Raw genomic sequence first — 24,672 nt, forward strand, 5'->3', positions numbered from 1 at the left:
AAAGCCACTGTGATAAGAACAGCATGGTACTGGCAAAGAAACAGACCAGAGGATCAGTGGAATAGATTAGAAGATGCAGAAACAACTACAGACATACTCAGCTTTGACAGAGGAGCCAACCATCCTCACTGGAGGATAGATAGCCTCTTCAATAAATGGTGTTGGAAAAACTGGATTTCAACCTACCAAAGATTAAAACTAGACCCTATCTTTCACCAAGCACTAAACTAAAATCGAAGTGGATTAAAGATCTAAATACTAAAACAGAAACACTAAACTTGCTGGAAGATAAGTTAGGTAGAACTCTCGAAGACATTGGCATAGGAAAAGACTTTTTTTTTTTGGTACCAGAGATTGAACTTGGGTCCTTGCACTTGTGCCGCGGGCGGCGAAACCACTGAGCTAAATCCCCGGCCCATAGACTTTATGAACAAATCCTCAGTAGCATAGGAACTTGCACAAAGAATCAACAACTGGGATCTCATCTTATTAAAAAGCTTCTTCACTGCAAGAGAAACCACCAACAGAGCTAAGAGATAACCTACATTGTGGGAAAGATTTTTTACCATCTGTTCCTCAGATAAAGGTCTACTATCTAGAATATATAAAGAACTGAAAAAAAAAATCAGACCCCCCAAATATAAAGACCCGATTCAAAAATAGGCATCTGAAATGAACAGACATTTCTCAGATAAGAAGTAAAAGCAGCAAATAAATACATGAAAAAATGTTCAACATCACTGGTCATTCGAGAGATGCAGATGAAAAGAACCCTGAGATTCCACCTCACCCCAGAAAGAATGACTGCTATCAAGAAATCAACCAATAACAAATGCTGGCGGGGTTGTGGGGAGAAAGGAACCTTGTTGGTGGGAACACTGACTGGTGCAACCACTGTGGAAACCAATATGGAGATACCTCAAAAAACTAGGATTTGGCCGGGGATTTAGCTCAGTGGTTTCACCACCTGCCTCGAAAGCGCAAAGTTCCGAGTTCGATCCCCGGTACCAAAAAAAAAAAGCCAAAACACTAGGAATAGAGGTCCCATTTGACTCAGCTATCCCTCTGCTGGGTATCTTCCCAAAAGAATTAAAAGAATCGCCGGGGATTTAGCTCAGTGGTTCCACCGCCTGCCTTGCAAATGCAAGGTCCCAAGTTTGATCTCTGGTACCAAAAAAAGAATTAAAAGAATCATACCACGGGGATATATGTGCACCCATGTTTATAGTGACACAATTTGTTATAGCTAAAACTTGGGAACAGCCCAATTGCCCATCAACTGGAGACTGGATAAAGAAGATGTGGTATTTCTATAAAATGGAGTACTACTCAGCCATAAAGAATGAGAAACTAGAGACATTTATAGCTAAATGGATATACATTGAGGCCATACTCTTAAGTGAAATAAATAGGACACACGTGTAAATACCGAACACTTTTCTGGTGTGAAAAACTAAAAGTGTAAAGTTCAAATGGTATAATTGATAATGTGAAAAGGTCTAAAGGAGTAGGGGAAGTAGGAAGGGTAGGGGAAAGGAAAGAAGGGAAAAGAAAAAATTGAGGGCCGGGGATTTAGCTCAGTGGTTCTGCCACCTGCCTCACAAGTGCAAGGTCCCAAGTTCAATCCCCAGTACCAAAAAAAAGAAAATATATGAGAAAAGGAAAAAATGGAAACAAAGTCTTTGTAAACAGGGAAGAGTGGAGGGGGGTGAAGGGAGGGTAGAGGAATGGGGGGAAAATAAGAACCAAGATACATCATGTAAAGGTACAAGATCCCAACAATGAATATAACTGTATTGTATACCTAAAATGTACCAATAAACTTAATGGGGAAAAAACCAACAACAGCAACAAAAAAAAAACTTGGACATTTGATCTAAGGGGGCTTCCATTGCCATCCACTCATTGGCTCTCTAGCATTTCCTGCAGGTGTGGCTGACCATCCACTGTGGCCTGAATAATGCCAATGAGCTCTGCAGGGGATAAGCTGTTGGTGGACTACAGGCTGGACCTAGATGTGACAGGTAGACTCAGTCTCTGTGGTCCAGCCATTCAGCTTCAGGATGCGGAACTCAATGATTTCCCCCACACACTCTGACTCCAACTGACACGGCCCCTACTGACTTTTAAGTACAATATTCTTACTATTCATGGTTTTTGTTTTTTTGAGAAAAGGTCTTGCTTTATAATTCAAGCTGGCCTTGAACTCACTATATAGCCCAGGCTGGCCTTGAACTCTCAGCGGTCCTCCTGTCTTCAGCCTCTAGATTGCTGGGGTTACAGGCATGTGGCACCACACCTTGCTCTTATTATACTTGTTGAGAGTGATAAACAGAATTGTGGGCTGGGATACACCTCAATGGTATGCTCCTTGCCTAGTATGCACAAGGTCTTGGGTTTGATCCCAATGTAACAATTTTATTCAGTGGTTTTATCATTAGCAATAATATTATGTTGTATTCTTAGTAGTAGTCTTATGAATAACATATGGTAAAGGAAATCAGTATATAACTTAATGCTTTAGAAGCTAAAGCTTTATTTAAAAGAGATCTGCATTTACAGTTAGATCAAAAAGGCCTTTTAATATTACATTGAAATTGAGTATGTCAATGTGAACTCATGATTCAACAAAAAGTCTCTTAGTTATATCTACTGAAAGAATCTAGAAACAATGACTCCCTAGTAGCAATAAGCGTATCTGGCACCTAGATCTTAGTTTCTAACTACCATTCTCCACGAAAACGAACCAAGACCTCTGAGAATAAACAATTACACGTTGTGCAGTAAGATAAGAAATAAAAATTATGAGTTGGAAAAGAAGGAAAAAGCTGTTATTTGTAGAAAAGAAGGAAAATGCTTTTATAGAAAGTACAATTATCTACATAGAAAAATCCAGGAAAGCAACAAATTAATAGGACTAATAAGAATTCATCAATTACTAGATATGAAATAGGCATATAAAAATGAAAATGATAGGCAATTATTATAAAGTTCACCTTTTCTTTGGTGGATATTTTTTTTCCTGGTACTAGGGATTGAGCCCAGGGCATTTGCATTGAGCTACACCCTTAGCCCTTCTTTATTTATTTTGAGAGGAGGTTTTGATAAGTTGCCCAGGCTGAGCTCAAAATTACAATCCTCCTGCCTTAGCCTCTCAAAATGCTGAGATTATAGGGATCTACCATTAACCCCCCATTATAAAGTTTATATTTTTAAGTTAAAGAAATAGAAAATATCTTAGGAATAAATCTGACAGAATTGCTGTATCTATTTTAGAGAACAAGATGGCATTACCTAATGAAGTGGTAGTGTCCTAGTATTCAGGATTCTACTAGTGGTTGTACAGAAGACCCAGTTTTGGGCCGGGGATTTAGCTCAGTGGTTTCGCTGCCTGCTGCGCAAGCACAAGGACCCGAGTTGGATCCCCAGTACCAAAAAATAAAAATAAATTTAAAAAAGAGAAGACCCAGTTTTTAAAAATTGTGTATCTATAGTGTTCTAAATATTATTTTAGAAACTAATGATTCAGCGGCAAAGAAGCATAACATTTAGTACAGCATTGTTACCAAAAAGCCACACATTAGAAACAATGTTAATGTCCATCAACAAGAGAAAGAATAAGTTAAATATATCATACAATGGAAATACTGTGTCACTTCAAATAAATGAATAAGAGATGTATTTCTCAACATGGAAAAGGCCAGGCATAGTGGCACATACCTGAAATCCCAGTATTCAGGAGGCTGAGGCAGGAGGATTGCTGTGAGTTTGAGACCTGAACTACATAGCGAGAACTTGTCTCAAAAAAAAAAATCAACCTGGAAAAAATTCTACAAATGCTGTGTGATAAAAGCAAATTGAAAATAAACGTATGATAAGATGATACTTATAAAATAACAGCATAGATTATAGATACACAATGATCTTAAAAATGCAAGCATGTATTGAAGTTAACACCAAATTTAGGATGGAGATCTCTAGAGAGAGAAGGGATATTTTATTAAACTGGGTGTCGCCTAGTATATGTTGTGGTTTTTTTTAACAGTGGCAAAGTTTCACATTTACCAAAGGTAGGAAAAAAGCAGCTCTGCAGAGTAAGTTTGGTATTAAAAGTAGGAAAAAAGAAAAATTAAAAACCAAACACCTTATGGTGTAGGGTAGGCTACCGTGAAGAGACAAGATAGTGTGTTTATTGTGTTTTGTATGCCTGAAGTAGTTAATAACAATTCAGATTATCTCTGTAAATTCTTTGTAGAGTTATTATAAAGTGATGTAAAAATGTTTTGAGAAATGCTATATAAGATTCTAAGTTGTTTTAGTTGGTGTTTCATTAAACATGCCACCCTTTCTTTCCTACAGCATGCTTAAAGTGAGGAAATGATGCTAAATTAATACCTGGTACCTAAATTAATTCTTTTTTATATGAAATCTAGTACATACCTTCTGTTTCTAAAAATGTTCTGCCTAAGTTTTGAAATTAATTTTTCATGTGCTGTTATCATTCATCTATTTTTATTTCCAGTGAGATAGTCGTATGTACTGTCACTAACACGGAAGAATAATATTAAAAGTGAAGTGTCATTTTTGTTATTCTCTGTAATACACTTCAACTACCTAGTGACCTACTGATGTTACAATTAAACGATCCTGTCATCTTTTCCAGATAAATGCAGTGCGTGCAATAGTTCCCAACAAGAGCAACAATGAAATCATCCTGGTTCTGCAGCACTTTGATAATTGTGTGGACAGAACAGTACAAGCATTCATGGAAGGTAATCTTAGCACTTATTTTGTTTTGTTTTGTTTTTGTTAAGAGGAAAAATTTATTGAGAGGAGGAAAGCTTCTGTCTAAGAGAGACAGAAGAGGGACCGGAAAGTAGGTTGCCCGCTCACCCAACTTCTCAAAGGTGTTTTGTGAGACAAAGCTCTTAGCTCGTTTTTAATAAATTTGTTTGTTCAATAGAAGTTACTTTGGCCTTTTAGAACGCTCAGTAGTGCAGCGTTTCACAGATGATATAGCAGACCCTATGATAAATATCATACCCTGACATTTTGTTAATGTAAGATACCACTTTTGGCCTGGAAGCAATTCATTCATAAGTTGTGTGATATCAGGAATAAGAAACAAACTAAGAAAACACAAACTAAGAATTTAACACAAAATATTCTCTACTGGTATTTAAGAAGAAATCATGTGTCCAATGTAATTGGAGTTGAGTTGAATAAAAATTTAAGTGACTCTTCATAACAAAGGAGTGATTTAGTGCCCCAGCAACAGATGACAAATTTAAGAACTCAACATTCTCTTGCAAACTGTACTGTCATTCAGTTTGGCTCTGGCAAGTGACTCAAAACGTGTTTCACTGTATGTTCATATAGAAGAATGATAGGCTTACCCAAGCTTCACATTCATAGAGCTGAGGAGTGTCATACAGATCTCTTTCCAAATAATTTGTTTGAGAAAAAGTTACTTGAAGCTATTTTATCATTGAACAGTAATGTCAAGTTAGATCTCCATTTTCAGTTTTCTGAATTTGCAAATGCAGGATAAGCAGGTCTGAATACTGTAAGGTTTTTCTTCACTTTTATCTGTTTTCTTTATAATGTTATGAGTTTGGGCCTGGGATTTAGCTCAGAGGTCCTGCCGTCTGCCTCGCAAGCGCAAGGTCCAGAGTTTGATAACCAGTACCAAAAAAAAAAAATAATAATAATGTTATGGGTTTGGTGGAGTATACAGCTATCTCCAAATCAGTGTAGCCGAGGTGGTGTAGAACCTGGACGGAAGTGGATGGCACACTTGGGCAGAAGCCAGTCATCTTTGTATTTGGACTACAGTGTAAAGAATCTTCAAAATGGCCAGACTACATTAGTCTCTTCTTGGAAGAAGTCACTGGAGATATTACATGGAGAAAGGGATTTAAATAGGCAAGTATTCTGAAAGGAAAGCATGATGTGATTATCTCATCACATTACTTCAGAGACATGATCTTTAAATTTTCTCATTAGGAACTTTGGAAATTCTCAGGTATTTATAAAAAGCAGGGACATTAATTCCTGCTTGACGTGTAGGAGAGAAAATCTGTAATTGGTTTCTCTTACAGGTAGTGCCAGTGAAGTACTCAAAGAATGGACAGTAACAGGCAAGAAAAAGGTAAAAATAAATTAAATTTAAGAGCATGATATTGATGTTCATATTAGTTTAAAAATGTAGGCTCCACAAAAAATATTTGAAAGAAAATGTTTACGTAAATATCTTCAGTTCATCTGGCTAAAACATCTTTGTCATTAAAATGCAGCTAGTACTGAGCACCACCCAGTTTCTTCCCTGTGATTGAAGGCAGGAAACAGTAACTTTTTGCTGAGAGGATACTAGATAGGGGTTGAAATAAGAGAGCATGTGGAGGAATGCAGAGCTGCTTCAGAGAAACTCATCAGTTTTCAACAGTATTCACATCATCCATCAGCTAAAACACTCAGATTTTTGGGTTAGACAACGGTGTTATGATCTCTCTCTCTCTCTCTTATTTTATTGATACCAGGGATAGAATTTGGGACCTTGTGCCTGCGAAGCAGGCAGCGAAACCACTGAGCTAAATCCCTGGCCCATGATCTCTAATATTAACGAACTTTGACTTAAAGCCTAAAGAGGGGTTTTGCTATTAGCGCTATTAAGTGCTTTTGCAGAGGGGTCTGCTGCTGCAGTTAAGGGAAAGGCAGTTGAGTTGGAGAGGGTCAAAGCTAGATTTCTATCTTGTTCCACTGTATAATGGCTTTATGACCTGCAGTATTGTTTAACCTTGGTGTTCCTTGGTTTACTCATCTCTAAAATTGAAAAAGTACTTAATATAATGCCTAACATATAATTCTTGGTCTTTTCTCTTTATCCACTTAAAACCAAGATACAGGCCAGGTGTGGTGGCACACTCCTGTAATCCCAGCACTCAAGAGGCTGAGGTGGGATGATCGCTGCAACTTCAAGGCCAACCTGGGCTACATCTAGCCTGAACTACTTAGTGAGACCCTGTCTCAAAAAAAACAAAAAAATTCAAGATGTTTCCCCAAAGGATACTAGCTAGTTTTAGTATTCTTCCCACCGCTCTGTATCCTAAATGTAGGCCCTTTAGGAAAAGCTTAAAGTGTGGATTTTAATCAGTATCTCTATGAAACCTATTTGGGGTATTATTTTCCTGCATTAGTTTAGTGCTGGACTCCTGAAATGCTTGCTTTCTTTTTTTTTTTTTTCTTTTTTTTGGTACCGGGGATCAAGAAACCACTGAGCTAAATCCCCGGCCCGTGAAATGCTTTCTTGATGACTCAAAATCACTTCATAAGCAGTACTGTCAGGGCTTCATCAAGCCAGGCTTGGCCTTAGGTAACCCTTCAGAATTTTTCAAGAGGTACCCAATACTCTGAGCTTGTCCTGAAGCTGTCTGTACCCGTAACTTTGCGTGTTTCTTTAATTTACCACTGCTTTCAATAAACATGGTTGGCTGTGAGTGTTCTAGAAAACATCACTGTTTTAATTTATAGGCCCAGGATGATAAATTATTAGTGCCAGTTCACATGGGAGAAAATATTTAAGAGCAAGATGAGAACTTTGTAGAAGAGATTGTATTTCAAGTTCACTAGTGTACTCCTGCTAGATAGAATCACTGAAAAAATTTGGGGAGGGGAATTGATTCAGTTACACCTGTCTAGCCTTAGGAATACAATTAAGTATTGCCTATAGAGCTGTGAATTGACCAAACAAAAGCTTGTTTGTTTGCTTTAATTTTATTGGTTTTTTGCTGGGCATGGTGGAATACACCTATAAATCCAGCACTTAGGAGGTTGAGGCAGGAGAATCACCATGAGTTCAAGGCCAGCCTGGGCTACATAGTGGGTTCAAGGCCAGCCTGAATTGCATAGCAAGACCCTGTCTCAAGAACAAAACAAAACAAAAAAAAATTTTTTTTTTACTATTTTCATAGGTAATATATTCATGCGGCTCAAAATTCACAGGTACAAATATTAATACACTGAAACATCTTCATCTTATCCCTATTCTTCAGCTATTTGATTCCCTACCCCAAAGGCAAACAGTGTTACAAATTTTTTATGGGTCTTCCAGGATATTTTATGCATATAAGCATATTGTTTTCGGATGTATTATATCGAGCTTATTTCATATTTTGATATAAAGTCTAATGAATTTTTTTGTTATGGACATAATCATCCTGCTATCTGGATGTACCATAACTTACTTAACCAGTTCCCCATTGGTCAAACCTTGGGTTGTTTCTAATCCTTTGCTTTTAATAACAATACTGCAATAAATAACCTGATATAAAAAGAAAACTGATATATAATTTTGAACATGTTAGCCTCACCTAGGATAAATTCTTAGAAGTAAAATTGCTGGCCAAAACGTATGTGCCTTTATAATTTTGATAATTATTACTAGATTGCCACCCCTGCTGGTATATGAAAATTCTCTGTATCCTCAACTCTACAGTGCTGTTATACTTTATTTTTGCTAATCTAATAGATGAAAAATGATATTGCAGTATAGTTTTAATATGTATGTCTCTTAGGGGTTATGCTTCATTTCATATGTTTACACCCTATATCATTTCTATTGTTACTTGGCTTTTTTTTTTAGTACCAGGGCATTGAACTCAGGACCTCGAGCTTGCCAGGCAAGCCAATTTCTTGGCTTTTTGTTAGAGCTCTTTTATTTCAATACAAATTACATGTTTTTTCCACATTTTTTTCCCCACATTTTGTAATTTATCTTTCCATTTTGCTTAAGGTAGGCTTTTGCCATGAGGAAGTGTAGTATATTTAATTATATTATGAGCTTATCCAAAGGGTTTTACGTAGTAAAATTTTATTTTAGGTAATGGATCAACATATATAAAAATATATTCAATTTCTGGAAAGAATATATGAGAAATTAGTAGCATTGATTGCCTTTTGGTAGCCAGAGTTGCTTAACTCTTTGGATTGTGTTGTGGGAGGGTCTGCTTTTTCTTTTTCTTCTTTTCAACTTTAGAACAAAAAGAAGAAAAGCAAACCAAAACCTGGAGCAGAAACAAGAAACAGTGTCCCAGATTCCAGTAAATCTGTTTCCATTCGAGAGGAGCAGTCTGCACCTTCCTCAGAGAAAGGTGGCGTTAATGGTTATCACGTCAATGGTGTCATCAATGATGCTGAGTCTGTGGACTCACTCAGTGAAGGTTTGGAAACACGTTCAATGGAGGCCAGAGAATCAGAAGATCCTGAGTTGTCTGCACCAAATACACTGGATAGAACAGGTAAATTTATTAGCAGGTTTTTCAAAAGTTACATTCAGGCGGAGTGGGGATTTAGCTCAGTGGTATGCCTTCCTTGCAAGGGCAAGGTCCTGAGTTCAAGCCTTGGTACCAAAAAAAAAAAAAAAATTACATTCAGGTGAGAAATAAAAACACCTCCTGTTTGAGAAAGCAATCAGTAAATTAAATGTAATTGGTCTTTTACTAGTTTTTGTTATCTTTTGTGTAGAAGAGTAGCAGGTTATGCTTATCAAAGGCCTAGAAAAATACAGTTCTTCTCATCTCATATTTCAGCTCCAATCATATGAAAAAATTTCTAACCTAATAGCAGAGTAGCTTGTAGAGAAAGCAGACAAAGACTATCTTTTCTACTTATTTAGGAAAATGATGAAGATTTTTGTTTTCTAGTCAAGAGTTAAGATCCATAATTGTTGTATATTCACATATCTAGTACGTTTTGTCAGCCATTTTGTTGAGTGTTGGGAAAATATTGGAAATCTCTTTTTGAAAATTACTTACTTGCTAATCCAACTTCCCCTGCCTTGCAGTTCCTAGCTTTATAAATGTAGTGTCAATGTAAATTCTGCTGTGCTTTTTAGAATTTCTTTTACTGATTCACACACACACACACCCTAGAGGAAAAAATATTGCACCTACACAGACCCCAACGGTAGCCAATGGCTTTCATGGTTTTTTTTTTCTGGGCTAACCTTCTCTTTTTTTTTTTTTGTTACCGGGAATCAAACTGGGGACCTTGCACCTGCAAGGCAGGGAGTGGCACCACTGAGCTAAATCCCCTGGCCCTCCCTAAAGCTTTTAAAATTTTTCCTTCCCTGAGACAATATAAAATTCTTTTTCCTCAATGTAATTTACTGAAGTTGGTGATATTGACTCTCCAGCTATGGAGCTGCAGAGTGTTACTTCTTGTCTTAACTAGGTTGGCTACAGCTGCTTTTCTTCATCCTGAGTGCCTCTTAGGATTAAGCCAGAAGCTGCTGATAATCACACCCAGCTGATTCTGATCTTTGTTCTATTTTGTCAATTGATTTTGCTCACAAACTTTTAAGAGTCATGGATTTGCCTAAAACGTTTTTACCTGCTTGCTTTGCATACTTAAGACTGCTTGACTGACTTAATCCTACATTAGGCTCTAAAACTCTGGACTTTTTCTTGGACAGGATCTGTGCTGGAGAATGGTGTCTCTGACTTTGAGCCCAAGTCTTTGATTACCTACTCTATTCGGAATGTTCAGCACTGCAAGAAGGCTGCCAAATCTCTGTCAAGATCCACTGCGGGACCTCACTTTTCAAATCTGGGAATGGAGGATGTTCCACTATCATCTACCAATAAAAAACTAGGTAATGCAAGGTCCCACCTATGAGAGAATGAAAAAATCTGGTTTTGGCTAGCCCATAGATGAGGTTTCAGAAGCGCACCAAGTAATACTTTTCCTATTTTCCAGACTGTAACTCTGCAACACTTTCTGCCTCCATGTATGCAGCTGGAGTTTAAATGTGGTTCAAGGGGCTGGGGATTTAGCTCAGTGGTTTTGAGGTCTGCTTCGCAAGCGCGAGGTCCCAAGTTCGATCCCCGGTACCAAATAAATAAGTAAATAAAATGTTCAGATGTTATACCATCTTTTTAGAAGAACAGGGACCTTCTATGTGATTTATAGACAAACTTAACTGCCAGGATGACTTAGCTAATATTAACCTGTTTTCTTTGCTTTATTGCAACATTTTTCTGCTATTTCCTTTTTTTTTTTTGGTACCATGGATCAAAATATTTCCTTCATTTTTATCTCCTGGATTACTCAACAAGTCAAAGATCTTCATATCTGACATGACACTCCAAAGAAATATTTTCACTACACTTTGTCACTTCATGTTCTTAGTGATATCTGACTGACTCTTTTAACAAGATCATTTTCTCTTACGTAGTTAGCATCAACTAGTGGTCACTCTCTGCTTATTTTTAACTATTGTAATCATTTAAGTAATAATAATAATTAGAAGTAATAGCCCTTCTGAGTTTTACACATTGAAGCATGGTGGTCCACTAAAGTAAACAAAATGAAACAGAAATGTAAAGGACACTTGTAACCTGTAGCTCCTTACTGAATTAGTTATGCCACATGAGCTAAATTGTAATTAGTGAAATTCCCCTTTTTCATCTTTATAATAGTCCTTAGCTTGTGCAGAATAGCAAGTCTGAGACTATCCATGCAAGCAAAAATAAGATATATAGGCACAAGGCTTTAAAGGTTTTTGGTACATTCCAAATGAAATCAAGTGGGAATGAAGAAAAATTTAAAAGATAAAGCTGGGCATGATGTCGTGAGCATTAGTCCCAGCTGCTTGAAAGATTGAAGCAGGAGTATTGCTTGACCCCAGGAGTTTGGGGCCAGCCTGGGGAATACAGTGAGGCCCCACCTCTAAAAATTTATTACTTAAGTTGAAAATATATATCGTAGCACATTTATAAACTTTTTAGATTCATGATTCCAACAGTCAGCTTAATGTAACTTTGGCACTGGTGAATAGAAAAGTTAGAATTCTCAGAAACTGCTTAAAATAAGTTCGGTGGGTAAATATATTTCCTCTTTTTCTACAAAGCTAGCTTCCCCACATACAGTGTTTCAAGTGCATAATAGAAAGACAACTTTTTAATTTTATAATGTCCACATAGTGAATTACTCTGTGAAATCCTGTTATTTGGTACCTATTTAGGGTTTTTTCTCTGTTTTATTTTGAATAGTTTCTAAAATTGCTGTATTCATATTCATTACATTTTTTTTAAACAGTTTCTAGTCTGCTGTTAATTCTATCCAGTTTATTTTTTATCAGACATTTCTTTTTCTTTTTTTTTTTTTTTGGTACTGGGGATTGAACTCAGGGCCATGTGCTTGTAAGCCAAGTGCGGCACCACTGAGCTAAATTCCTGGCCCATAGACATTGTTTTTTAATCTCTAGATATTTATTCAGTTGAGATTTTTTAAAAATACCATTCCTGATTCTGTCTAACATGTTTCTGTTTTCCGCTGAATATGATATCTGATTATTAAGAGCTGTTTAATATCTTTTTCTTCTTCCATCATCTTGTCATTTTTGCATCTGTTTCTATTGACTTTTTCTCCTCATTATGGGCCATGTTTTCTGCCTTATTTGTCTGTTTTTCACTTTGAGACAAGGTCTCACTATGTACTTTAGGCTGGCCTTTGCAGAGAGCTATCCTCCTGCCTCAGCCTCCCAAATGCTGGGATTACAGGTGTGAGCCACCATGCCTGACATTTGTTTCTGTTTTTTTAGGGAGGAAGGTACTACCTTTTGTCCATTGCCTGAAAACCAGTGTTTCGTGTATCTTACTTGTGTGTAAGATAGGAGGATAAAGCCTACTCTTGTTACTTCATCTTGACCAAGATAGGTTTTTATTTTTGTCTTCTAGGGGTTGAACATAGGGCTTTCACATTCAGCCACATCTCCAGCCCTTTTTCTGGTTTTTTTTGAGAAAGGATTTCATTAGTTGTTATGTTTACTAGACTAGGCTCAGACTTGAGATTCTTCTACTGTACAGCCTCCCAGAGTACTGTGATTATAGGCATGCACCACCACACCTGGCTTAGGATACTTTTATTTTTATTTCCTTTGGTACCAGGAATGGAACTCAGGACCTTGCACTTGCCAGGCAGCCGCGGTGACACTGAGCTAAGACCCTGGCCCACTTTTTTTTTAATCTATGAAAAATAAGGGTTTTTTGTTGAGGAGGGAGATCGTTTAGGACACATTCTTAGACCACATGTTATTTGTCTCATATGTTCAGACCTAACTTTTACTTACATATGTTCCTTTATTTAATAATCTTTGGGTTTGCCTTCCCAGGTTCCAATATTGAAAAATCTGTAAAAGACCTTCAACGCTGCACAGTATCTCTTGCACGGTATCGAGTTGTAGTTAAAGAAGAGATGGATGCGTCCATTAAGAAAATGAAGCAAGCTTTTGCTGAATTGCAGAGTTGGTAAGTTAAGTTGCATTTGATATCATTAACATAAAATGACCATTTATAAAGATGGTTAGCCATTCACCAGACTCTTTAATTTCTAACTCCTAACTATTCTACGTACTGGGGAGAGAATTTAAAATCCTGTGATACATTTGTCATTCTGCTTAATTCTCCTTTTGGTCACAGTGTGGTAATGAGTTGTAAAGAGAACTCATATCACTCTAGAAATGGGCCTGAGGTTAGTATTGTTTGGAAAGGGGCAAATAATTGTAGAGTACATTGCATGCACTTACCTCAGGTTTTTAAACCAAGAGTGTAACAAATGACATGATGTCTGAACAAAAATTATAAAATAGAGAAGACCTCTTTGTTTTATTAACTCCTTTTGTCCTTAATAAACTTCACCTCAGTGATCTCTTCTGTGCCTTATTACTAATCATTGATTTGTTTTAACTGCTTTTTTCAAACTGTGTTCTTTAGAATACTCATTTCTCTAGATATATTAATATGTATTTTGTAGGGGAAACGAGTTTAGTAGTTAAAAAGGTTGTTTGAAAATACTCTTAAAAAAAAATTTTACTACTAGATTTCTCAGTGCCGTGTGTGTGTGTGTGTGTGTGTGTGTGTGTGTGTGCGCGTGTGCGCCCACGCGCGCACCCATGAATGTCTTGAATGCTGATGTGCATTGTGATTACAACAGAAATACCATGCTATTTCTCAAATGTATTTGATTGTAGAATCTTTTAGGGGGGAGAAATGCATGCTAATGTTTTCTAGGACACCAAAGCTGTTTTAAATTAACTATTAAGGTTTTATATGTATATATAAGACACAGTTCCTTTCTGGGGAATATTTGCATTTTATAAGGGATTTGTTTTTGAAAATGGCAGAGACTTTAGGACCAAATTAATCATAATGACAGGAAGACAAGCAACTAGGTTGACTTAAGTATTTTAGGATTGTCCATTCTATTTATCTGTGAGAACTGCCTACATCTGAAATACGAGAGGAAGTGTTTAAAAATAGGGAGACCTGTTCATCCTCCCAACTACCCATCCATTTTCTTGCTGCTTGTCTGTGGACTTGCTTAGATCATGTCCAGCCGTGTTTCTGTTCACAAGCTTAGTCTAGGTACTGTGTGCAAACAAGAAGGCCAGACAGAGGAAGTGTTCAGGTCATATCTGTTTTCCTGGTCTCTGGAATTGGAGGAGTGAAGTCATGAAGATGAAATAACACCTCCAGAAAGTTAAATCAGCATAACCAAAAAGTACATTTTAGAGTAGATAATGCATCTAGTAGTTTACGTGTCTTGTCCTGAACCCTGCATTTTACCTTTCCAATTTTTTTTTTTTTGGTACTGGGGATCAAACTCTCAGGACCTTGCGTTTTCGAGGCAGGTGGTGGAACTACTGAGCTAAATTGCCAGCCCCTCATTTTTCTGATTTTATAGCTATGTACTTAATGAATGTTTTATTTTCTGTATTTGGGGGCCGGGTGGCGAGTGTTGAGATAGGATCTTGCTTTGTAGTGCAGGCTGGCCTTGAACTCACTATGTAGCCCAGACTGGCCTCGAGCTCAAGGCAATCCTCCTGCCTCAGAGTGCTGGGATTACCATGCCCTGTGTGGACTGGATTCTTGTATCGGATACCGTTGCCATATCTGGAAAATAAAAAGCTAAGTATAGGTTATCACACCTTTGCCTTGATAGGCCTTTGAGCCCCACAATTGTTCAGCTTAATGATTTCTTAACCACAGGATCCAGTTCAGAATAAGCCTGAACCAGGAAACAGTTCCGGAAGAGATCTGTGAGTTCTTTCTGACTTGGAACCCAGCCAGGAGGAACCTCCTTCAATAAGTGACAAATGAAATGGTTTCCTGCCTGGGAACTGTGTATTTAGTATTGATTAGCAGGTGTAACAACAGGGTCAATTTAACTTGAGGAGAGACTACCTGCACTTGGTGTAATGCCCTTTTCTCTGGCTGACTGGGTTTTTTTAACTACCTTATTTCAGCGTTCCTTGTAGTTGCTACTTCAAGACATAACTGACAAGTGAACTAACTCTGTTTGGCACTAAACCAGAGCTTGGAGCTAATGTCACTTAGAAAGCCATTTTTTTGTGGTCTTTACAGTATGAAAGAAAAGCAGATACTTCTAACAGATGGGAAACAATAGGATTATATTACTCCTGGCAGGGCACTTGGGAAATTATGTGGGTGACTCCTTTTATTTTGATGCCAAATCTAAGCGGACCTATATCTGATGGAAGGCATATTTAGAAGCTTTCTAATGTATGAACTAAAACTCTATTCTTATTGATGACTTAGTAAATAATCATCTCTAGACCTAAGTTTTTTGTTGATAATACTTGTGTGCTTTACAATCTTGGAGCTATTAGTTGACTTAAATTTAAAGCTGTAGGGCCAGGGATTTAGCTCAGTGGTTCTGCTGCCTGCCTTGCAAGTGCAAGGTCCTGAGTTCGATCCCTGGTACCAAAAAAAAGAAAAAAAAGACTGTAAAGGAGATGAGATATGGAGTAGAATATGAAGCTATGAATACTGTGTAGTTCAGGCTGGCCTTGAACTTGTAGTGATCCTCCTGCTTCAGCCTCCCAAGTGCTGGGATTCTAGGTGTGTGCCACCAAGCAGGACTGCTTTTAATGTTAAACACTCAGTAGTCTTACCAAAGGCTTTCAATTTCATAAGTTTAGAGGCTATATAGAGATGTTGAAAACTCAGATCATTTTAGCAACCAAAGTATTCCCCAAAAATATCTAAAAAGCATAGAAATAAAAGACTATGATAGGGCTGGGGATTTAGCTCAGTGGTTCCGGTGCCTGCCTCACAAGCGCAAGGTCCCAAGTTCGATCCTCGTTACCAAAAAAAACACACAACAGACTATGATAAAGGGGAGGGGATTTAGTTCAGTGGCACCACCCCTGCCTCACAAGCACAAGGTCCTGAGTTCAATCCCCAGTACCAGGAAAAAAAAAATATGATAAAGCATTATCAAAAATGTACATAATGGGCTGGGGATTTACCTCAGTGGTTTTGCCGCCTGATGCGTAAGCGCAAGGACCTGAGTTCAATCCCCGGTACCAAAAAAAAAAAAAAAATGTACATAATGCTGTAGTTCCAGATTATTCAGTTTTTGAATGTTTAGTACCTTGGTGATCTTTTTTTTTTGGTACTGGGGTTTGAACTCAGGACCTTGCACTTTTGAGGCAGCCGGCAGCACCACTGAGCTACATCCCCGACCCCCCCTATAATCTTATTTCTATTAACTTGCCTCCATAATTCTTGAGGTCCTTTAATTTAAAATTTTTTTTTTTTTTTTTTTTTTTTTGGTACCGGGGATCGAACTTGGGATCTTGCACTTGCAAGGCAGGCGCCAGAACCACTGAGCTAAATCCCCGGCCCCTTTAATTTAAAATTTAACCCTTAAATAAATAAAATGTAACTTTCAGCCATGTGTGAAAATAATATGAAGAAAACTGAACATATTATCTGATTTGTTTGTCTTGGTTTCTTTCTTATAAAGTATTTTTTATTCTGTCACACCAAGGGATTTGAGTCTTAAGTGGTTTACCTAACATGACATCTTATGTTGCAGACACAATATTTGAAACCTATGTGTTTTGGTTTTTTGAGACAGGGTCTTGCTGTGCAGCCCAGGCTGGCCTTGAACTCACAGTGATCCTCCTGCCTCAGCCTCCTGAGTGCTGAGAATACAGGCGTGTGCCACCACGCAGTAACTGATGGTCTTATCTTGTACCTCCTTGAAGGTTCACTCTGCTTACTGAAGGTTGGAAAGGCTTGAGACAGTTGGTCAATGTCACATGTTATTTCTTCCTTAGCTGAAAGGCTGTATAATGGAGAAACCCCACTGTGAGAGGAAAGAAACTTAGTCATTAGGAAACAGGGCTAGATGAGGGGTGGGCCTGTGAAAGTATTTTTTAAGTTCAATAAAATTAAAACTATAAGAATACTCTGTCCAGATATCCCCCATCCCCTTTTTGGGGCTGAAACTCAGGGCCTTATACATGCTAGGCAAGTACTCCATTGAGCTGCATTTCTAGCCCATTTTAGTTTTGTTTGTTTATTTGTTTTTGAGACAAGGTCTCGCTGTGTAGTTCAGGCTGGCCTTAAACTCACTGTGTAAGCCAGGCTGGCGTCAAACTCACAGTGATCTCCTGCCTCAGCCTCCCAAGTACTAGAATTACAGGTGTGTGCCACCACACCTGGCTCCAGCATTTTTATTTATTTATTTTGGTACCAGTGATTGAACTTGGGGAACCTGGTGCTTTAGAGGCCGGTGGTGCAACCACCGAGCTAATTCTCTGGCCCTAGCATTTTTGTTTTTAAGAGTATTAAGAATTTATTGAGAGAAAGAAAGCTTCTAGGAGACAGAAGGGGGTCTGGAAGGTGGGTAGCAACAGCATATTTTACTGGCTGGGTTTTTTTTTGTTTTGTTTTTTTTTTGGTACCGGGGACCGAACTGGGGACCTTGTGCTTTCGAGGCAGGCAGCTGAACCACTGAGCTAAATGCCCGGCTCAACAGCCTATTTTAAATTTTATTTTGAGACAGGATCTCACTAAATTGCCCAGTCTGGCTTCAAGCTTTGGATCCTCCTGCCTCAGCCTCCTGAGCTGAGTAGCTGGGATTACGGGTGTGTGCTACCTGCTCAGCTAAATTGTACTTTTCTTTCGTTCAGTTTTTAAAATTCATTACCCATGTGTTGTGCACACACCCGTGATCCCAGCACTCAGGAGGCTGAAGCAGGAGGACTACCACAAGTTCCAGGCCAGCCTGAGTTACGTAGTGAGTTCAAGTCCAGCCAGAACTACATAGTGAGACCCTGTCTTAAAAATATTTTTAAAGAGGGGGCTGGGGATATGGCTCAGCGGCACCGTACCTGCCTGGCAAGCTTGAGGTCCTGAGTTCGATCCCCAGTACCAAAAAAAAAAAAATCAAAATGAAAGTTTAAGAAGGAATATACCATCCAAAAATTCAATATTATTTTGATTTTGTAATTGAGAAGGTCATAAATCACTTTTTTTTTTTTTGGTACTGGGGATCAAACTTGGGACCTTGCGCTTTCAAGGCAGGCTCTGGAACCACTGAGCTAAATCCCCGGGCCCATAAATCACTTTTTGAATCACAATTTGATGTGACCTGTGATTGAGGTATTTTTAGGTCAGATCTTAGTAGTGGGGAATGGACTCAGACTAAGGGGACTTGACGTGGTGAGGTAACATAAGAGGCTGAGACTACAGGATAGCATGAGACTGTCTCTCAAAATTATAGGAGACTGGCATGGTAGCACACACCTGTAATCCCAACACTTGAGAGGCTGAGGCAGGAGGATCGTTATGAGTTCGAGGCCAGCATGGGCTACATAGCAAGACTCTGTCTCAAAAAAATAAAAAATTTTTTTTTAATTATATAGGAAACAGTAAGAGCAAGGGCACTGTTGGATGAGTTTAATTTAAAAAATTTTTTTGGAAGAAATGAAGCATTATCAAGGCTTGAATAAGCATGGACTTTCCATTGCCAGTGAGGGTAAGGGTAGAACACTGCATTTCACAGACAGAAGCAAAAACATAGAGCATAGACCTGGAGGGGCTTCATATAGCTGAGCTAGAGCTAAGGGGCGATGATTCGAAGAAGTGAGGAATAAAGTCAGACTCAGGTAGAAAGGTAGAATGAGAGCATTTGATGGAGGAATGTGAATTTTGTTTTTCTTTCTCTAAAGATTACATTATTCTCTCTTAAAAAGAAGGAAGGAAGGAGAGGGAGGGAGAAAGAGAGAGAGAAAGAGAGGGGCATGGTGGCGCTCACCTGTAATCCCAGCACTTGGATGGCTGAGGCAGGAGGATCGCCTTGAGTTCAAGGCCAGTCTGAAGTACATAGTGAGACCCTGTCTAAAAACAAAAGGAAAAAGAAATAAAAATGATATAGTTCTTCCACTGTGACACACATGATTTTTATTTTTTCTGTTGCTGAAGTCATTCCTGGTACTAAGTGACACTATTCCACTATTCTTCTGTTTTCTGTGTCCCACCAGGCATCCGTTGTTCGCTTTATTCTGCAGTCTTTACTTTCCTAGTCTCCCGGTGTCTCCCCTGTCTCTGGAGCTTTACACATGAGTATCATTTCCAAAGAGAAGATTCAAAAAACAAGTCATGATTTCAAATGAGAATCTCTGGTCAGTCGTATACCATGTGGGCTTAACATTCCAACCATCTTCCCTTGCTGCTTAGAAACCTAACAGTGTACTGCTCAGTAGGTTATACAGATTGATTGCTACCAGTTCTTTTTTTTCCTCAACAGATTATAAAATATCCTCAAAGTCATATGATCTCTTAGAATTATTTAGAATTGAGATACTCTTGACCATTGAAAAAGAACACACAAAAAAGTTTCCCCTTTAAGGACCTATCATAAGAACCATGGATTATATTTTGGCCAGGCCTGGTGGCATTCACCTGTAAACTTATCACTCTGGGAGGCTGAGGCAGGAGGATTGCAAATTTGAGCCCATTCTAGGCAACTTAGTGAGATCCTACTTCAAAATAACTTTTTTGTTGTTTGTTTGTTGAGACAGGGTCTCACTTTTTAGTGCAAGCTGGCCTTGAACTTACTGTAGCCTAGGCTAGCCTCGAACTCATGGCAGTCCTCTTGCCTCAGCCTCCTGAGTGCTGGGATCACAGGCATGTGTCACCACACCTGGCTTTCAAAATAAATAATTATTCTTAAAAAGGGCTGAGGATGTAGCTCAGTTCAAAGGTTCTGAATTAATTTTTCTGTGTGTGGTATATCTTAAAACTTTTGATACTGCTCAGTATAGTCAGTAGGTAAACAAATCCCCTACCTGAGTGACACTTGGGATAAACTATTAAGTGGTTAAATTCTCTGTATCTCGCCCCATCCACCCACACATCCTAGTTTATATTTTAACTTCCTAAAAGCTATTTCAGGCCAGGCATGGTGGTGGGCCCTTCAGTCTCAGCACGTGGAAGGCTGAAGGAAGATCTCAGATTGAAAATGGGCTACATAGCGAGACTCATGTCTCAAAAAACAAAAACTAAAAATAAAAACCAAGATATATCATGTAAAGGTATAAGATCCCAATGATGAATGTAACTGTACTGTATACCTAAAATGTACCAATAAACTTAATTTAAAAAAAACAAAAACAAAAAGCTGTTTCAGACTCTTAAGGAATCACATGTCCACTTACTTTGTAAAGGGACTCTATACAAAGAAAGACCCATCAGAATTTTCATAGTGTTCAAATTTGATTTAATAAACTAGTTCTTTCATTTTACTTGTGCTATAGTTGGTTGGCTCATCTGGCCACTCAAATGGTGGGGTTTTGGTTTAAATTTTGAGACAGAATCTGAGAAAGTCACTAAATTGCCCAGCTAAATAGTGTTTTTTGTTTTTACTTTGAGTTGAGATGGTATACTATGCTCCAAACAAGGTCAAGGTGTTAGGAGTACATACTCTTACAGACACATGACATATCATTAATTTTCTGCTACTAAAAGCTATTGGAACTGGGCGTGGTGGCGCATGCCAATAATACCAGCACTCAGGAGGCTGAGGCAGAAGGATTGCCACAAGTTTGAGACCAGCCTGTGCTACGTAGCAAGGCCCTGTCTCAAAAAGCCAAAAAAAGAATGAATAAGTAAATAAATTAAATAAATAAAGCTATTGGAAAACTTTGGGATAGTTGCTTTGTATGGGAAAAAGACTCTTCAAAGGAAAAAAGTGTTTGCATTGCCTTTGCTTGAATTTCTGCCTTGATTGGCTAATGGAATTAGAATAAATACGTTTTAGATTTTGAGCAAATAAAATCAAGTACAAATACTTTCTGAGCATTATTGAGTATTTTAGAATATTATCCCTTAAAATAATTGACTATGGGGCCGGGGATTTAGTTCAGTGGATTGGCTGCGTGCTGCGCAAACGCAAGGACCCGAGTTCGATCCCTGGTACAAAAAAAAAAAAAAAATTGACTATGAAATTGCCAGAGTTGGATTTCCACTCTAATATATTATTTTTCTAATGCAATAACCATAAACATGGTAATTAAAAATTTTTTGGCATCAAGGAATTGCTGAAGGCAGGAGCTAGAATCAAAGTCAGTAGCTGTGTGTTAGATATATTAATTAAAGGGCTTGTTTCAAATGATAGGAGCACAATATGTCTTTGAGATGTGAATGATAATGTTGTGATAACAGCTAATCTGAACAACTAAATTATCCAGAAGCTTTAGAAAAACTTGGGCAAATCTAAGGATGGTAAGAAGTCGTCCTTATAAGAAGGAAAAGAAATAGACCATTCAGTACCAGTCTTTCTCCCTTGTAACGGTGACTAGTCATCCTAAAGCCACTTTCATGATATAGGAAGGATACAGAAATTCTCTACACTACAAAACCCAGGCTTCGTAAGACCTAGTATCTTTCCAAATACGTTCACAGAGATATCAAGTGAATTTTATTAGCAATTTCACAATCCGGTCTATCACGTTTATTGTGGCATATTGCCATTCAGGAAAAGTCTCAGAGAAGCTTAGTTCCCTGTGTTATTGGAGTGTGTTTGCATTTACCACATTTCAAAACTATTACTTCAGGACCAAGGATTTAGCTCAGTGGTTCCACGGCTTGCCTTGAAAGCCCAAGGTCCTGAGTTCAATCCCCGATACCAAAAAAAAAAAAACCACAAAAAACTATTATTTCAAACCACAGGTACTTTTTTTTTTTTTTTTTTTTTTTTTTTGCTGTATGTATTTGCTCTGTGTGTGTGTGTGTGTGTGTGTGTGTGTTTTGGTGGAACAGTTTGAAATTGGAAGACATGATGAGGTGTCATCCCTGAATGCTTTGCTTTATTAGTACAGATGACCAGCCTGTAATGGTGGTGCACACCCATAATCTTAGCACTTGGGAGGCTGAGACAGGAGGATTGCAGTGAGTCAAGGCCGGCCTGAACAACATAGTGAGACCATGTCTCAAAGACCAAAACAATGGTTGGCTGTGGTGGCTCATCCCTGTGATCCCAGCACTCAGGAGGCTGAGGCAGGAGGATTGCCACAAGTTCAAAGCCAGCCTGGGCTACATAGTGAGTTCAAAGTCAGCCTGAACTACATAGCAAGACCCTGTCTCAAAAAAATAAAAACAAAAAACAAGCAACAACAAATAACCGTAATAACAGGTCGCACTGCTATACAACCACAAAAGTATTAATTCAGTATGCTTTTTTTTTTCCTTGAAGTACTGCAGACTGAACCTAGAGGCCTCTAAGCTATATCCCACACCTCTTATTTTTTTCTTTCTTTCTTTTTTTTTTTTTTCATTTTGGTATCAGGGATTGAACTCAGGACCTTGGGCTTTCAAGGCAGGCACAGTACCACTGTGCTAAATCCCTGGCCCCTATTTTTTTGTTTGTTTGTTTGTTTGTTTTTTGGTACCGGGGATCGAACTTGGGTCTTTGCACTTGCAAGGCAGGCAGCGGGACCACTGAGCTAAATCCCCGGCCCTATTTTTTTCATTTTTGAGGCAGGTTCTTGCTAAGTTGCCTAGGCTGGCTTCAAACTTGTGATCTTCCTGCCTCAGCCTCTCAAGTAGCTGGAATTACAGGTGTACACTAATATATATATTTTTGTTGTTGTTGTTTGTTTGTTTGTTTGTTTTTGAGACAAGATCTTGCTGTGTACTTCAGGTTGGCCTTGAACTCAAAGTGATACTCCCGCCTCAGTCTCCTGAGTGCTGGAATTACAGACATATGCCACCATGCCCAGCAATGTTATATTTTTTATTAAGAGTTATTATTACATTTAGCCAGGCATGATGGTGCTTGCCTTAATCCCAGCACTCTGGTAGGCTGAAGTTGGGAGGATCACAAGTTCAAACTCAGCCTGGAAAATTTAGGGACTTTGCAAGACCCTGTCTTAAAATTTAAAAAGCTGGGGATATAGCTCATTGTAAAGGCCATGGGCTCAATCATCAGTACTGTAGAACAAAACAAAAAAATGTCATTATCACATTTGAACATTTATTCATTTTTGTGGGGGTTTTTTTGTACCGGGGATCGAACTCAGGATCTTGCACTTGTGAGGCATATGATGGAACCACTGAGCCAAATCCCCAGCTTTTTTTTTCTTTTTGGTATCTGAAATTGAACTCGGAACCTTGGGCTTTTGAGGCAGGCAACAGAACCACTGAACTAAATCCCTGGCCCTTCATTTTTGTGTTTTAAAGACCTGTGAAAATTGTAGTGGAAAATTATAAATACTGACCAAGCTTTTCACAGAGAAAATATCCCAACACCCCCAGTTAACCAGGAGGTCCTCTATTTAATGCTGGGCCAACATCATGGTAGATAGCAACATGACAAGCAGAAATAGAATGGTTATTGCTTTTATTCATCTTTAGTGTAGAAATGTAAACTATTTTTAATGGAGGGCTCATATGTTGCCTACGCACTGCCCTATGAGTTTCTTGTGATCACTTATAAGTCAGTCAAGAAGCACAAGTTTGATATAGATGCTACTTTTTCATTCTCACAGGGAAAAAGAGTCATAACAAATTAGCTCATATGTCACAAAAATGTGATTGTATTTATGCAGAATTTACTTGCTGAACAGCTCATGTGATATGCCACTTTTTATAATAAAGATTGTAAGGGGCCGGGGATTTAGCTCAGTGGTTTTGCCGCCTGTTGCGCAAGTGCAAGGACCCGAGTTTGATCCCCAGTACCAAAAAAAAAGAATAATAAAGATTGTAAGCAGCAAACAGCTTAAGTGTGTATTTGTTGAAGTCTTTTAATATTTTACAAGCTTTGTCGGAGACAAAGAATTTGTCATCTGGTGGACACATCTTCAAATGACTTGGCAACAGAAGAGAAGTAATGTAAAACTGTAGGCCTGGCAGCTCCTATCTCAGTTGTGCTTTTGTTTTTCCTTTTAGGTATTCCAAATGCTGCTAGAGTTCTTGGAGCAAAATATTGGCAAGGTTTGGGAATACTTTCTTAGCAAAGTATGGCTACCCCACAATAGTTGTGTCTTTTCTCCATTCTGATGCTTTTGGATTAACATACCAGTGAAATTTGTTTATTACAAGTCTTTATTAATGCCATGCATAATGATTATCAATACTGTGTTCTCTGGCACTTCTCTAGAAAGAATTTTGCTCCTTGAGGAAATGACCCTGCCTTACGTATTTTTGTATGTTTCATACTGTAGTGTTTGTATTTACTACTACTAACATAACTACATACTGAGCTAAATTGAATTGGTGTTAATATGTGTGTATAATTGCTTTTACAACCAGAAGCAAGAGTGGATTTTTGTTAACACTGTGATAATAGTTCCATTCA

At 38.2% G+C, this 24,672-nt stretch overlaps 1 protein-coding gene across 14 annotated transcripts in view; it reads left to right on the forward strand.

Moving 5' to 3' along the window:
• Window positions 1-24,672, forward strand: part of Spats2 (spermatogenesis associated serine rich 2) — a 94,291-nt gene that overhangs the window by 51,885 nt on the left and 17,734 nt on the right. For 11 of the 14 annotated variants that reach the window (XM_087200129.1, XM_087200125.1, XM_087200126.1 and 8 more), the window contains 5 exons: window positions 4,664-4,772; window positions 6,102-6,151; window positions 9,035-9,296; window positions 10,472-10,651; window positions 13,172-13,307. In XM_087200129.1, the coding sequence (XP_087056255.1) occupies window positions 4,664-4,772; window positions 6,102-6,151; window positions 9,035-9,296; window positions 10,472-10,651; window positions 13,172-13,307 (737 nt within the window). The remainder of the gene's footprint in view (window positions 1-4,663; window positions 4,773-6,101; window positions 6,152-9,034; window positions 9,297-10,471; window positions 10,652-13,171; window positions 13,308-24,672) is intronic. The other 3 variants (XM_087200132.1, XM_087200131.1, XM_087200130.1) reach the window with 1 other exon arrangement.

Source organism: Heterocephalus glaber, unplaced genomic scaffold (assembly GCF_053883595.1).
Source record: "Heterocephalus glaber isolate CG9 unplaced genomic scaffold, H.glaber_assembly_v1.0 deba00001733, whole genome shotgun sequence".
Lineage (NCBI taxonomy): Eukaryota > Metazoa > Chordata > Mammalia > Rodentia > Bathyergidae > Heterocephalus > Heterocephalus glaber.